This window comes from Oryza glaberrima, chromosome 5 (genome assembly GCF_000147395.1).
Source record: "Oryza glaberrima chromosome 5, OglaRS2, whole genome shotgun sequence".
NCBI classification, from domain to species: domain Eukaryota; kingdom Viridiplantae; phylum Streptophyta; class Magnoliopsida; order Poales; family Poaceae; genus Oryza; species Oryza glaberrima.
This window is the reverse complement of record NC_068330.1, coordinates 14,348,102-14,363,731: the sequence shown is the minus strand read 5'-3', so window position 1 is coordinate 14,363,731 and position 15,630 is coordinate 14,348,102. Positions and strand designations below refer to the sequence as shown.

Below are 15,630 nucleotides of genomic sequence, written 5' to 3'. Positions count from 1 at the left end.
AGATACGGGAGTAGTACCTCAGGGTACTAAAATTTTGGTACCTAATTCCTTTATTGGTAAGTTTATTATCGGGTGCGACGTTGGACGTCGATCGATCGATCGATCCCCATCGTGTTATGGAATTCTAATGGCGTTTTTGTAAGGCAGAACCTTCTTTTTTTAATTTTTGGCAAAAGTATTAATTGCACCAGTTATGTAAAGGTATCTGTGTCGTATGGTAAGTACTTTATTCCGGTTAATTATATGATACCAGAGGTACTACTATATGTATACTGCGATTTTCCTTCTTTTCTGTTTGAATTTTGAAAGGTAACATTTTGATTATATTTCGTTGGCAGCTAGGATATGGTAACTTATACTGTACTATGTTAATTAGATTGTGCTCGACATGGCATCTTAATATAATAAAAATGGCGAACCATATATTAGTATATAGATTTATTAATTAAGAACATAATTTGTTTTCTACCTATAGAAATATCCACCGCAAATATATAAGGACCATAATTTGTCTGTTCGGAAGGCCCGTGTTTGGCCCAAAACCAGCATAAATTTTGGGCTCGTATATGGTATGCATGCACTCGAATAAATATACCCTGATTTCAAATATACCCTGATTTCTGCATGTTTCAACATCTCACCGCCTCTCTTGTCTCTTCTCTTGTACACTTACAAAATTTGAATCCAAGAGCTAAAATTTTGATCGATCTTATTGTGTCCATATATGCTTAAAATCCTGCTTCTCCCAAGCAATTCCTCGACGAGAGATTCTGATTCACTGGTATTAATTAGTTCCGTGAAAAATAATTATAGGTATATTTTCTTCACAAGGAAAAAAAAAAGAATTCCCAGGCCTATGCTTATATTTGCAAGTCTATCTTTCCTAAAGCAAAATCTAGGAGGACACATAGGAAGACAAAGTTTTGCTCGTTATCCATGCCAATCTGCCATCGCATTTCTGTTGTTTTTACAACAATAATTCAATAACTTTATTCATTACTATGTGCTTTTAGGAGGCACAAATACTCCATTTTGGTGACCCGCACATCTGTTGGTTTAATTTTGTCTTAATTTCATTGTTTTAATTTATGTTCCTTTTTTTTCTCATGTCTAGCTTGTTCGGTTCTCTTCGATCAATCGATCGCGTGTTTCATCTTATGTCTTTCAGTTGGTGGTTCTGCTCATTTCTGGCATTCCAAGCTAGGTAGGTTCACTGCTGAATTCATTAATTAATAACGCGTGCCATTCATAACATTCAAACGAAGACGATACGAGAAGCCAATGATAAATCAAAACAACCTACGCTATATTCCATTATCCATGCAATCATGACAATAAACCACACTTTTTATTGAAATATCTTGATAATTAACAAAACTTGTGTACATGTTCACTTGATGCTAGCTCAAGATCGATCAGATAAACATCGAGATCTGATACGCATTGAATCATCAATCTAGCACATCAGCATGTAATGCAAAAGTACGTGCTTCAAACTAGGGTAGCCCACTCATGGAGGAGAAGGTTGATGGTTGTGTACCGGGTTCTGGCCGCTAGGAACATCATGCATGATCATGACACGGGACGAGCTAGGAGAATGGGGAGGAGGAAGGTCATGGTGTATCGGGTTCAGGCCGCTAGGAACATCATGCATGATCATGACACGGGACGAGCTAGGAGGATGGGGAGGAGGAAGGTCATGGTGTATCGGGTTCGAGCCACTAGGAACATCATGCATGATCACGACTCGGGACGAGCTAGGTGGATGATGAGGAGGATGGTCATTGTGTATCGGGTTCAGGCCGCTAGGAACATCATGCATGATTCTGACTCGGGACGAGCTAGGTGGATGATGGGGAGGAGGGTGGTCATTGTGTATCGGGTTCGGGCCGCTGGGAACATCATGCATGATCCCAACACGGTTGCCGCGAGAACCGGCCGCCGCCACCAGGACGTTGCCGTCGTCACCATCTGCCGTGCCGGAGAAGGAAGGCGGTGGACGCGCTGCCGCCACGGCCGCCACCGCCACGGCGAACACCAGAGCCATGAAGAGAAGGCAGCGCCGGCGCTGGGCGTGGGTGGTCGCCATGAACTAAGAATTCTTGAAGCTTTTGTTATGATAGTGGCTATATGCTTGCGAGAATGGATGATTTGCTACGGTGGAATGCCGGCCCGTTATTTATAGGCGGGCGTGGCTGTGGGAAGGCGTACTGATTATTTGCCTACACATGGTAAGATATTATATCGTTGCATCCCTGTGATTTTGTGCTCGATCGTCAGCTGTAAATGCTGAGAAATATGCATGGCACCAGATAGCAGGCCGGATATCACGACCTTATTACCATCGTTTACACCCGTATCAGATACGAGCTGATTAATTTTCCATTTATTTGGGGTATGCTGCCCCCTTGATTCTCTATAGAGATTAAAACCCCTACTACGTCAATGTCAATTCAATGTTCGTCGCAAAAATTAGAAAACAAAGTACTGCTGCATACGTTGTTTTCTCGCAAAATGTATCGGAATAGCAAAAAAAAAAAAAAAAAAAAAAAAAAACTGAATTAGGGTACAGAAATTATAGAAACTTCGGTACCTACTACGTACTATATCTTAACTACTTTAAAAATCGGTAATTTCCGATCCTCATCATGTTTCCGTTCGATTTCGCGCTAATTCTTCGTCCATACGAGTGCATCATGAGGCAGATAAAGCAAAAAAAAGAAAAAACATAGATACACTACTATAAAAGTTATTTTTCTTCACGAGGCCCCATGATTTCTGCAAACGGACCATAACTAGTGGCGTCTGGAAAAATCAAGAGTCATTTTCTCATACGGCCGCTTAAGTGGCCCGTATAGAAAAATCGATTTTTCCCATACGGGCCTCTTAAGAGGGCCACATGCAAAAATGAGCTCATTTTTGCATGGGAAAAAGTATACCGAAGGTCCCTCAACTTGTCAGCGCGATACAAAAACGTCCTCAAACATCCTCAAACCCCAAAACGTGGGCGCCATCGGCGTCGACGTCGCCGCGAACCTCCTCCGGACGCACGCCATGTCCTACGCCGTCGTCGTCCGCACGTCACCAACAAACGCGATGGCCACCAGAGGTGAGAGAGAGAGAGGGGAAGAGAAGGGGAAAAGGAGATGATGTGGCATCCTGACATGTGGGACCCACGTGGATCCCACGCTGACTCAGCCGCCACATAGGATAAATCCGGCGTCAATACTGCCCTGGGACTTTGGGTGACCGGTTTTGTATAGTTAAGGGACCTCGCATATCTGGTTTTGTGGTTCGAGGACGTTTTCGTATCTCGCTGACAAGTTGAGGGACCTTCGGTGTACTTTTCCCTTTTTGCATGCGGCTCACTTAAGCGCCCGCATGGAAAAATCGATTTTTCCATACAGGCCACTTAAGCAGCCGTATGCGAAAATAAAATTTAAAAAATTTGAAACTAGTGTATCTCACTCATATGAACTCTAAATTGGATGATTTTTTTCCTAAATGTTTCTAAAATAATGCTCTATCATGTTATTGTGTTCTTACCAGTATTATTTTGGCTATTTTTTTCTTGTGACTTTGTTTTATCAATTAAAAATTTGAATTTCAAAACTTCAAATAATATTTTGAAGCAGTAAATGATTTAATCTGAAAAAGTCATCAATAACAAAGTTGTATAACTCATCAAGATTATTGGCAGTATGACATGAGGCCCTTCGACCAAACCTGCCAAAACCATGAGACCAGCGAGGATTCAAGCCTGAGACGTCAAGATTAGTCGGGGCGAAGCCCCCATGGCGAAGACTATGGAACAAGGACGGCGAAGGACGGAGAATTGCGTGGGTACCTCGTGAAGCCAAAGGCCTCTTGGGCGAAGGATGTAAGGCGAAGCGTGTATGCTGAAGGGAGACGACTTCGCCATAGCAAGTTTGGCCTCGCTAAGGCCGATGAGGCCATCCTAGCTTCTCAAGCCCAATGGCCGTTGGGCCAGCGATCGCCTGGCGGCCCATTAGGAGCCCATATACCTCAATTACACTGTATGCCCATATAAATGTCCCTTTCGTAAGGGCAACCGTGTAAATTCCCCTGTGTAACCTAAACCCTAGTAGTAAGAACCTGTAATGAGGCTATAAATAGTCTCCTAGAGCCATGTAATAGGGGGATCCTAAGAAAAATTCTCAATTTAATACACTTTGTTTCTTTTCCAACCACTGTTGAGTAACCACGTCTTTCGACGTATGCAGTTTTCGTTTCGACAACAAAGATCTATAACTTATATTTTGATTATTTCTTCATCCGATAAAGTGATTTGCAAGATTGTTCACAAAATGTACATCTCTTATATATTCTTATAAAACTATATAAGAGAGGTACATTTTGTAAACAATCTTGCAAATCACTTTGTCGAATGAAAAAACGACCAAAATAGAAGTTATAGGTCTTGATGAGTTATACAACCTTGTTATTTATGACTTTTTCAGTTGAAGTCGTTTAGTATTTAAAAATGTTGTTTGAAGTTGTCATATTTTGAAATTCAAATTCAAACTGTTTAAACAAAGTCAAATATAAAAATGACCAAAACAAAAGTTGTAGATCTTGATGAGTTATACAACTTTGCTATTGATGACTTTTCCATTTAAAATCATTTACTACCCGAAAAATTATTTTAATTTGTTATATTTTAAAACTCAAATTTTGTATAGTCCAATCAAACTCGGATGGAGAAATAACCAAAATAAAATTGGTAGATCTCAATGTATTCTACAAATTTGTTTTTGACAACTTTTTGATATGAGTTAATTTAATGTCATAAAAATCAATTTAAAGTTTAAAAAACACATGATTTTTGCATGCGGACGCTTAAGTGGTCCGCATGTAAAAATGGTCCCTCTTCCTTCCCTCTCCACCAGTTTAAAATTTTTCACACCTATCCTTTTATCTTCTAGTCCTTCCCTTCCTCTCCTCTTAGAGTCTTCTCTCTTTCACTCTTTCTCTCTCTCTATCTCTCTCACTCTCAGACCGAGAGCCAGCGCAGTGTGGCGCGCAGTAGTCGAGGGCGGCGCGGCGCGAGGTGGTGCCGGCCGAGGGCATCTCCATGTCCTGTTGGGGTGACATCTCCATGTCCAACCCAACCTATGCCCCAAGGTCCAAAACTGTTTTGATAACCTTGTCAAGTAAACCAATAATCTCCGCATATAGATGTCCAACATCTATCCTATTTTATCATGATAAAAAGAGACACTTTGCTATGGCAAACCCAGTACTTATGATCACAACCGAAATAGGTGCAATTATTGGAAGAGCATAAATTACACTTAATTTTTCTGAGGGAATCTATCCTACCATGTCATATCAAATATATAACAGCAATAAAGTAAGATAGATATAAAAACCCCAAGCGAAATCTAAGGGGCAACGCACACGGCGGTCCCGGGGTACATAGATCTCATCTACGATTCGCCATGTGAAAACCTTAACGGCGTAATCAAATTATGCCAAAACCGAGCCAATCTCGTTGGCTCGTTTTTTCTCATTGGCGTGCAGTTCCAGTGGACATCGGACTATCCGATGAACACAATCGCGCTCGGCCTTGGTGAGTACTAGACATTCCAGAGAAGTCACCAACACACATACCGATTGATCTCATCAACCCATGCGGCTATCGGTTCATCTCATGTTCCGATCACCTAAGAACTCATATACAACATAATAAATCTCATCTACTACACCTGCACATCAACTATATGCACTGATCTAGATCATAAACTATACAAGGCGGCTCTGATACCACTGTTGGGATACGCGTAGGCTACGATAGCATAAATCAAAATTTTTTATCGCGTAAACCAGGAACCATGCAAGTATTAGATCACAGATCATTACTACTCGACGCGCTGTGTAGCGGAAGAAGACGCTGAGAAGTCGAAGGAACTCTCGCGAAGTAGCGCGCGTCGATGTAGAGGAAGTAGTCGATTGCACCGGCTCGACCTTCTCCTCCTCGTGCATTCTCCTCGCCATACTCCCACGCCGATCAACACCGCAAACAAGTGGCGCCTCTACCGGTATCCACACGTACAGGGACGGAACGCCACGCGCAGATGTGCTAGCACCCGTGCGCAGCTAGGGTTTTGCTCGGGGAGGGAAGTGACGGCTAGGGTTTCTCACGTGATGTTATGCCTCCACCGGTCACGCCCCTCACGAATATATAGGATCCATCACTCGGGCCTCCAAGGCCCGTAGGACTCCTATTCGAATCCCTATCCGAATTAAGCTCACATTGGATCTCTATCCAATCCCCTTATTCCAGCCCATTAAGCGTGCGACCCTATAGGTTCATATATACTCAGCTGTAACCCGAAAATTCCTTTTCGGTCCACGCGTCAACAGCGGCCCCTAGCAGAATGTATTGACCCACCTGGCATACATAAAGATCATATCGGCTGAACCTCTAGTGTATACTTGTATGAACCCCTTTGCCTCACGATATCGATTAAGCTCAAAGCTAGATATGTGCCATCCTCTAATAGCTCAATCATTCACTCGAACCTGTTGATAGATTATATAACTTGTGATTGACTCCTCAATCACCATTGGCATGGCCATGCACTTTCATAATCTACAACATCGAGGGGCCAGAGATATCTCTCCATAGGAGGGGCAAATCCCATCTTGATTATTCATATCCCACTATATGTTTCATAGCATACCCGAAAACTACTTTTATAGCTACCCATTTACGGAGTAGCGTTTAGCAGTCCCTAAGTAAGCTACTACACATGTTGAGAACCATGATAATCTCAGGTCTAAGGATTCAACACCAACACTAAATGAGATCACTGATGACACAACACATATGGCTCTTGCAGTGTCTCATGTTGGGTCTATCGAACAACATGTTCACCAACATGTGTCCACATTATTAATTTGGTATCTCTATACCATGATCCATGAGACATGATCATCAATTAATACATGCGCTGATCATATAAACATATTTGTTCCACATATGATATTTGATCAGGGATCCTTTAGAAATAGTAACAAAACAACATAAAGAGTCTCATGAAAGAATCACATATTCATTAACCAATAAGGAGTTATCTATTTCAAGGAACAATGTCAGATAAATATGTAAACATAGTATGTGATACAATCATCTCTATGATTGCCTCTAGGGCATATCACTAACAGCGGCAGCCGAGGGCGGCGTGGCGCGAGGCGGCGGCGGGCGGGAGCGGCCGCTCGCCTGGATCTGCCGCCTCTACCTCCCTCCGTCGTCGCCGGCAACTCCCCCGTACTCCTCCAACGCGGATCCGGCGGCAGCGCCCTCCCCCGCGGCGGCGACGACCTCGGGCGGCGGCACTACCGCCATCCCCTCCTCACCGCCCCTCCCCCCTCCTCACCGGATGACGACCTCGGTCGGCGGCGGGGGCGGCTCTGCCGCCTCGGGCGGCGCCGCCCCACGCGGATCCGGCGCCTAGGGCGGCCGATTTGGAGCCCGCGACGACGGCGGGCGGCGAGGGCGGCCGATCCGGAGCCCATGACGACGGCGGCCGGCGGGGGAGACGGATCCTATGCTGGCGATGACGGCGGGCGGCGGGGGCCACGGATCCGGAGCCGGCGACGCCAGCGGGCGGCGGGGGAAATGGATCCGGTGCCGGCGACGCCGGCGGGCGGCGGGGGCGACGGATCCAGTGCCGGCAACACCGGCAGGCGGCAGGGGCGACGAATCCGGCACCGTGCGGCGGCGGGCTAGGGTTTAGGTTTTTTTATTTTTATTTTTTTTTTGTTTGCTGAATTTAGGTATAAGCAACCGCATGCGAAAATCCCATTTTCGCATGTGGTTGGGCCGGCCGCATGCGAAAAGGGTGATTTTTGCAGACCTTCTCCCCCATGCGGTTGCCCCAACCGCATGCAAAGATACCGCACCAGAGAAAGCCGTGTCGTATCTTGTCGATGGCTTTCAGCACCCATTTCGCGGGGGGGGGGGGGGGGGGGTAATGGCGGTGAGCAAGTAAACCGGGATCGCACTCAGCATTGCTTTGACAAGTGCTAGGCGCCCGGCTGGCTGGAGCCAATTTGATCTCCACAGTGGCAGCCACTACGCAATCTTGTCAATTGGAGGCTGGAGGTCCTCGCGGCGCAGCTTTTTGATGGAGAGAGGCAAACCCAAATACTTGCATGGGAACTCCTCAACCGGGCAAGTGAGGGAGGCATCGAGGACTGCGACCTCTTCCTTCGAGTAGTTGATCGGGATTGCGGAACATTTGGTGAAGTTGGTATGAAGACCATATGCCTCTCCAAAGAGAGCCAGGATCCCTTGTGCTGCAGCTAGTTCCCTAGCAACCGGCCTAAGGAATGCGACCACACCATCGGCGTACAAGCGGATCCGGTGAGGGATACCTAGGGGCCATAGGATCCCATCACTGGTATAGTTTATAAGCAAAATTGGTTTCATATCATCGAAAGTTGATCTTTGAATTTTGTTACAGGCAATCGAAAGTTTTCACATTTATTTATTATGATACTGAGTATCGAAATCAGTATTAACGTTCGTCAACAACGCTAAAATATGTAAGCTCCAATTCATTCGCCGGGCAAGCTCCTTAATTTTTTTATAAGACAAAAAGAAATATCTAAAAAAAATTAACGATCACCAACAACGCTAAAATATGTAAGCTCCTTAATTCATTCGCTGGGCAAGCTCCTTAATATGTAAAACATTTGCTTGGCTCGTCATCCAAAATAGAGTATGGACCTCCGATAGATTGGCAACCTGTGGGTGGCCGAATGGCTCCGTCTGCCCCCTTTGTCGAAGGAACCAGGAAACGGCCCTCCACCTCCTGGTGGAGTGTACATACATGAAGAGAATCTGGGCAGCACTCGCAGACTGGTCGGCATATGAACAGATAAGACCAACATCGTGGCAACAAGCCTCGACGCTACTCAAGTGGTGGGAGGCCACCGCATGTACCAATGAAGTGCCAAAGAAGGCCTTGTGGACTATAATGCTATTAGTCGCTTGGGAGATTTGGAATGAAAGGAACCATAGAGTCTTCTAGCACCAAGAGCTCCCGGTGGCTAGGCTGATAGCCAAAATTAAGGAGGAGGCCAAAACATGGGTCTTGGCGGGCGCAAAACATCTCGGCAGGTGGCTTACCTTCTAACATGTTCGGGCCAAAGGCCTTGAACCTGTAAAGTTTTCTTTTTGTGCTTTGCGTATGTACAGTTTTACTCCTTCTCTATTCAATAAAATTGGAGGCTTGCCGGTTCATTAAAAAAATAATTGATCGTTGTCTTGCAGCAGGCATCAAGTTAGTGGCGGACAGATGACTGCACTAAAATTGCAGCGAAAAGTTTAAAAGTTTACCAATTTTTTGTTAAAATATTCTTTTAGAAACTATGACATACATTCTAGAAAAAGTGCCCGTGTGTTACAACGGGAAGAAAAGACGAGAAAATTGAGGAAAGATTGAGAAAGATTTACATTATCTAATTAATTAAAATACATATTTTCTAGAATTTTTGGGTATTTTCTAAGTAGGTAGGTATATAATTAAGTTAATTTACAAGTAAAAAAAGTGTGAAATAAAATTATATGGTTGGATTTAATTTTTATTAAATTCTCCATATTGCTTACACTTTTTGAAATTTTCTTAGAATTTCCAGATCTTAATTGCTAATTTTGATAATACAAACATCATTTCAATATTTATTTAAATAAAAATCCTCCTTTTTATAAGAGCCATTTTTAGCCCATTTTCTTTTTCAACCCGCAACCGAGCCGGTCCGCTTTCCTCAGGCCGCGAGCAAGCGTTCAGCCCAGGAAGCAACTAAAGTCTAATTAATATCCCCCTACTCCTCCTCAAACTTGCCGTGTGGACCGTAACCGAAAATCTAACCATGTTTTGTGTTGGACTGCTGGCCCGCGTGCGGCCCAGCAATGCTGCGATCCGACAATGGAGGTCGGCCCAACGCTCGATCAATCTGAGCCGTTCATTTTGATAAACGACTCAGATCGGTTCCAAATCAATCAAAAACCCCATGCAAAAAAAAAAACCCTAACCCTAGATCATTCCCACTCCCCACCGGCGGCGCTTCTCCCCCTCCCCTCCCCTCTCTTTTCCCTACTGGCGGCGCCTCTCCCTCTCCCTTCCGTCTTGCCAACACGGTGCGGCCATAGAGAGGTACGGCAGCAGAGACGACAGTGACGGCCGTCCCTTCCCCTCTCCCTCTCCTCGACGGCCGTCCCTCCCTCTCAGCCTCTTTGTTTCTGTCGGCGACAGCGCCCTCCCCCACCATGAGCAACGGCAGCGACGTCATCGTCGGTGGCTTCCTGCGGGCGGATCTGGTGGCGGTGGCTTCCCGCGGCGGATCCAATGGCGACGTCGGCGGCGGCTTCCCGGTGATGTTTTTGTTTTTCTTCCCGTTCTTTTTCTCTTTCGCTGGATTGCCTTATTGGATTTAATATCGCTACTTCCTGTGGCTGGTCGCTCACCGACGCTGCTGGACGACTGACCGATTGGAGAAGCGTGGGCTGCCGCACCCAACCTATTGTCTTCTGCGACTAACTGGAAGAGACAATCGATCACATTCTGATTGGGTGCCCTGAATCCCTCCAGCTATGGTGGACTGTCCTTTCGAGCCTCGGCCTCCCTCAGTGTTTCCCCTCTGGCGCTGATTCCTTCCATGAGTGGCACTGCTCTTGCCGGCTCAAAGTTTCGAGGGAGCGTCGTCATGGGTTCGATACGATTGTGACTCTTGGTGCTTGGTCCATTTGGAAGGAAAGGAACAATCGTGTGTTCAACAACCGTTCTCGGTTCTGGCCTGAGGTTGTCACGGCCATGGCGCAAGAGGCCACCCTTTGGCGTCTTGCCTGTCCCCTAACGCCAAAGTTCCCTAGTTAGGGTGTTTGGTCATTCAGTCGTCACATTGTAATAGCGAGAGTAGGCTTAAGTTCATATATTTTCCTTTTTCCCCTTTTCTTTCCCGTCTCTCTTCTTTGCTTGCTGTTTGTATAAATTTTATACCTCTTAATACAAAAGTGCGTAATCCTTTTACGTATTCCCAAAAAATAGTAAAAAGTATAGATATAAAACGATGAACTGTATCGGAGTATTGTATCCCTTATATTACAAGCAGAGAAGCACCATAGAAGCGGAGAAGAGCATGAGCATCTGCAGCAGGCTGTAGCGAAGGCCTAGGCTGCTGGCGCCGGCGCCGTAGCAGTAGTCTGAAGCAGGAAGCGTACTAGTCGTAGTTGGGTATTCGCCCTCCTCGCTGCCATAGTACCCACCGTATTGCTGCTCCGTCGTCTGCTCGTGGTGGCTGTAGTGGTAGTACTCGTCGCCGCACTGCTTACGCTCCCTAATCTCAAACGTCCCTGCACGTATATATGGGTAATAAAAAAAATCAAGAGCCCCGTTGGTGGTCTTAAAAGGATAAAAAAATAATAAGTCAAAGTAAAATTTAAGTTTGAAACTTAACTTAATTTGAAGTTAATTTTAATATGTTTTCACCACTTTTTTTAGTATTGGCTATTAAATAGTAAGAATACATATAAAAATTTTATAACAAATTATTTTTTTTTAATCGCCAATAAGCCTTTACGGTGTTTATAATAAACTTTTGGGTAGTTGATGACTTAACTTAATTTGAAGTTAATTTTAATATGTTTTCACCACTTTTTTTAGTATTGGCTATTAAATAGTAAGAATACATATAAAAATTTTATAACAAATTATTTTTTTAATCGCCAATAAGCCTTTACGGTGTTTATAATAAACTTTTGGGTAGTCGATGAGGCTCCAACTCAAGATAATATATTGTCTGATAGATATGCAAGCATTTGGCAATCTAGACAGGATTTATAAAACATTTTAAACTCCAAAATGTGTAATTTTATACTAGAATAAATTTATAAAAATCGTTTTTTCCATATACATTTGAGAAATTTCATGCTGCGGTCTATATATTTTCTTAATTTGTGCGCGTCAATAGAATTTAAACAATTTAAACACTCATGTTTACACAGAGAGATATCCTATTATAGTTTTTGTTGTCCAAACATTTTTTTTTTGCACATGATCTTGAGAGTTTTTTTTTTAAAAAAATATTATCAGGAAAGGAGAATATATAATTTGTTGGAGTAAATTAATATACTATAATTTACCTCTGTCGGGAGTGTAGCTGCAGCCGGTGTCGAGCGCGGCCTTGACCGCGGGCAGCGAGGCGCCGCTGTAGAACCTGAAGCCGTCGTGGGCGACCTCCTCCACGCACTGCAGCGCCATCTTCGTCTCCATCAGGCACGGCCCACCGCAGTACTCGTCCACGCTCTCCTTCCCCACATGGAACGCCCCCTCCACCCCCAGCCGAAGCTCCTCCTTGCACTCGCTGTACACCTGCAAATTCAAAATTATTAATTCGGTTCAATGATCAATTGCGACATGCATGCATGAAGAAACACACTTGATTATAAACAGTTAACAGTTAATTAATTAACTTGATTCTGTTTATAGCTATATATATGTGCTTACGTTGTGATCGTCGAAGCAATGGCAAGCCTTCTCGAACATTTCCACGGCAGCTTTGCCTGCATATGCGACGATGAAATTAATAACGATCGTGTTAATGTTAGAGAAAGCTGTGGCTAACTTCAGAGTTCGTTGCTGACACGCATGCTGTATCCTAATGTAGTTATGCAATGGCACCAACTAGCTAGCTAGCAGCATGAAGATTATCATGCAGAAAACCAAGAAGAACTAGAATTATTGAGGCACTCACTACCAAAGCAGCATGGGAGCAAAAGACACACTGCAATTGCAAAGGCCAAGCAGACACTTCTTGGAGAGGGATGGAGCAATACTGCCATATTGCTGAGTTAATTCGGGAGAAGGTGATCGTTGTAGTTGAGCAGAGATGTAATTTAGGCTAGTGCCGCTGCATTTCGGCGATGAGGCTAGCTCTATATCTTGTTATATATGGTTTTCTCTGCTTGATTGTTTTTCGTCAGAGCATGCTTTCTTTCTTTCTTTCTTTCTTTGACAAAACATGTGCTTGTTTTCTATCAAGATTTACCAGCTGCATTCCTAGTCCTACCAACATTCCCAAGGATGCCCAATTGTCCACTCTTTCATTTTGCAAAACTTCATTCAAAAGAAATCACTGCCGTCTAGCTTTGAGCAATGCTATCTAGCAGTAATTATGGACCGCTTCATTCAAAAGAACATTTTGTGTCTAGCTGGAGATTTGTCGTAAAGTTTAGTTTGGGCAATTGCTACTGAATTAATTAGGACTAGTAACCAACTGTTAACGAAGGAATATGAAAGAAGTGCGGTTCAAGTTATACAAGTCGAATCCAACACCTTGCAAGGATCGCAACTTTTCTTGCCCAAATCTTTGCCAATTCCATCGGGCTAATTAACAATCGATGTCTTGCACGAAAGGAGGCAGATCTGTCTATGCAAATTCTCCAGCCAACCGCTGCCAATAGATTATTTCAAGAATCTAAACATGGGCCAGAACTGGGCCATGCAAAGCCTGCTCTCCTAGCTAGGTTGGGCCGGTCTGGCTGTAAATGATAGGAATAAGTTCACTTTGTGACCCTCAAAATGATCGAAATTTAATCCTTGACCCCAAACCACAAAACCGGATATCTCGACCCCCTAACTCTCGAAACCGGTGCAATTTGACCCCCTGGGTGGTTTTGGATGGCGGTTTCGCTGACGTGGCGCCTACGTGGCGGTTTTGACTCGGTCTTCTTTCCACGTGACGTTGACGTGGCGCTTACGTGGCATTAGAAATAAAAAATATGTGTGGGACCCATTTGTCATACACACACAGAAAAAAAAATGTGGGAGCAATTGTCATGTGGAGCCCACATAATCCTCTCCTCCCCATCTTCCTCCTCCCTTCTCTCCTCTCCACGGACGATGTAGTCTGCGCCGACTCGCCGCCGGCCACCGCCTTGGCCGCCGCCACAGATGGCATCACCAACGCCCCTCTCCCGTGGGTTGTCATCGGCCTTCCCCACCCCTCCCCGCGGAGCCGTTGCCAGCGCACCCGGCGGCGGGCGGGAGGGCGGGCGCTGGAGCAGCGGCGACAACGACCCCTTCTCTCTTGCTCTCCTTCCTTCTTCAAGCGGTGTGGCGACGAGGAGCAGCCGCGGAGCATGATTCCTGCGGCGGAGATGGCGATGGCGCAGTGGAGGCCGGTCGGCCTCGAGGTAGCGCGCCGTGGCGGTGCACGGGGTGAGGCAGGCGTGGAGGACGTGGTGGACCGGGTGGAGGAAGAGGTGGAACGCATGTGGGGGCGAGGAGGAAGCGACCGGCATCAATTATCACAATGAGCTGCTTTGGGTGTTCGTCCACGCCGACATCGGCTACTGCTTTTCTGACTCGCGCCGCCACAGCCCACCATAACTCCAATCCAACATCCAGGTACAGCTCTTACTATACAATTAAATTAAATCTGCCATTAGTTAGTAAGTAAGCTTGATTATATTTGATAATCAGCGAGATGTACAGCGGATCTTGGCTATCTCCAAGATATACAGCGGTGATGCCTGCATGACAATTACCGGTGAGATAAATCAAGAACTGATATAGAATTTCTCCGGTCTCTATGCCACGGCTCAGAGAAAGGCACCCGCCCGCCGCCGCCGGAATCATGCTCCGCGGCTGCTCCTCGTCGCCACACCGCTCCTCCTCGTCGTTTCTGTTTCGCCGGAACATCTCCGCCGCTGACCCCCATCCCACGGCCGCCGCTCGCCAACGGAAGAGAAAGAGAGAGAGGGGGAGGATGAGGAGAGAATGATTTATGTGGGCCCCACATGTCAATGGGTCCCACCCATACTTTTGGTGAATGACAAATGAGTCCCACATATATTTTTTATTTCTAACGCCACCTAAGCGCCACGTAGGCGCCATGTCAGCGAAACCGCCCTCCAAAACCATCAAGGGAGTCAAATTGCACCGGTTTCGAGAGTTAGGGGGTCGAGATATCCGGTTTTGTGATTTAGGGCCACGGATTAGATTTCGATCGCTTTTGAGGGTCACGAAGTGAACTTATTCCTAAATGATATTCACATTTTAAAATTTGTTTTTGAGAAGGAAAAAGTACGTCGAAGGTCCCTCAACTTGTAATCGAGTTACAAAATCATCCCCCAATCGAAAAACCAGATATATGACATCTCTCAACTTATAAAACCGTTCACTTTAGGTCCCTCGGTGGTTTTGACACTGGTTTATCCGATGTGGCAGCTGAGTCAGCGTGGGACCCACGTGGGTCCCACATGTCAGTGAACCCTCGACTTTTTCCCCTCTTTTCTCTATTCTCTCCCTCCCGTGCAAACGCCTGAAATAGGATGGAGTGGCGGAGCGGGCGGGCGGCAGGTAGAGTGGCGGCGGCCGGAGCAGCTGGCGGAGCACCCCCGCCATAAATCACACCTCCTCCAGCATCGGGAGGACTTCCTCGGTGAGGCTGGCGCCAACGGCTTGGCCTTGCGCCGCGACGTCTGCGTCGTCTGCCGGCGTGGCGAGGTTCCGCTCGCGATGGGAGTTGTGGCGGAGGCAGGAAGGAGGCGCGGTGGTCTGGACAGCCGGACTACACCAACACGCAGCCGACGGCAAG

The 15,630-nt window shown here is 45.7% G+C and overlaps 1 protein-coding gene across 1 annotated transcript; it reads right to left on the bottom strand.

Moving 5' to 3' along the window:
- Window positions 1-10,942: 10,942 nt before the first annotated feature.
- Window positions 10,943-12,935, bottom strand: LOC127774733 (uncharacterized). Its single transcript, XM_052301020.1, has 4 exons — window positions 12,784-12,935; window positions 12,537-12,592; window positions 12,173-12,401; window positions 10,943-11,383 (listed from the first exon to the last, which is right to left on the bottom strand). Exons 1-4 carry the CDS (start codon window positions 12,869-12,871, stop codon window positions 11,133-11,135), a joined length of 624 nt encoding a protein of 207 aa, XP_052156980.1. The 5' UTR covers window positions 12,872-12,935; the 3' UTR covers window positions 10,943-11,132.
- Window positions 12,936-15,630: the final 2,695 nt, after the last annotated feature.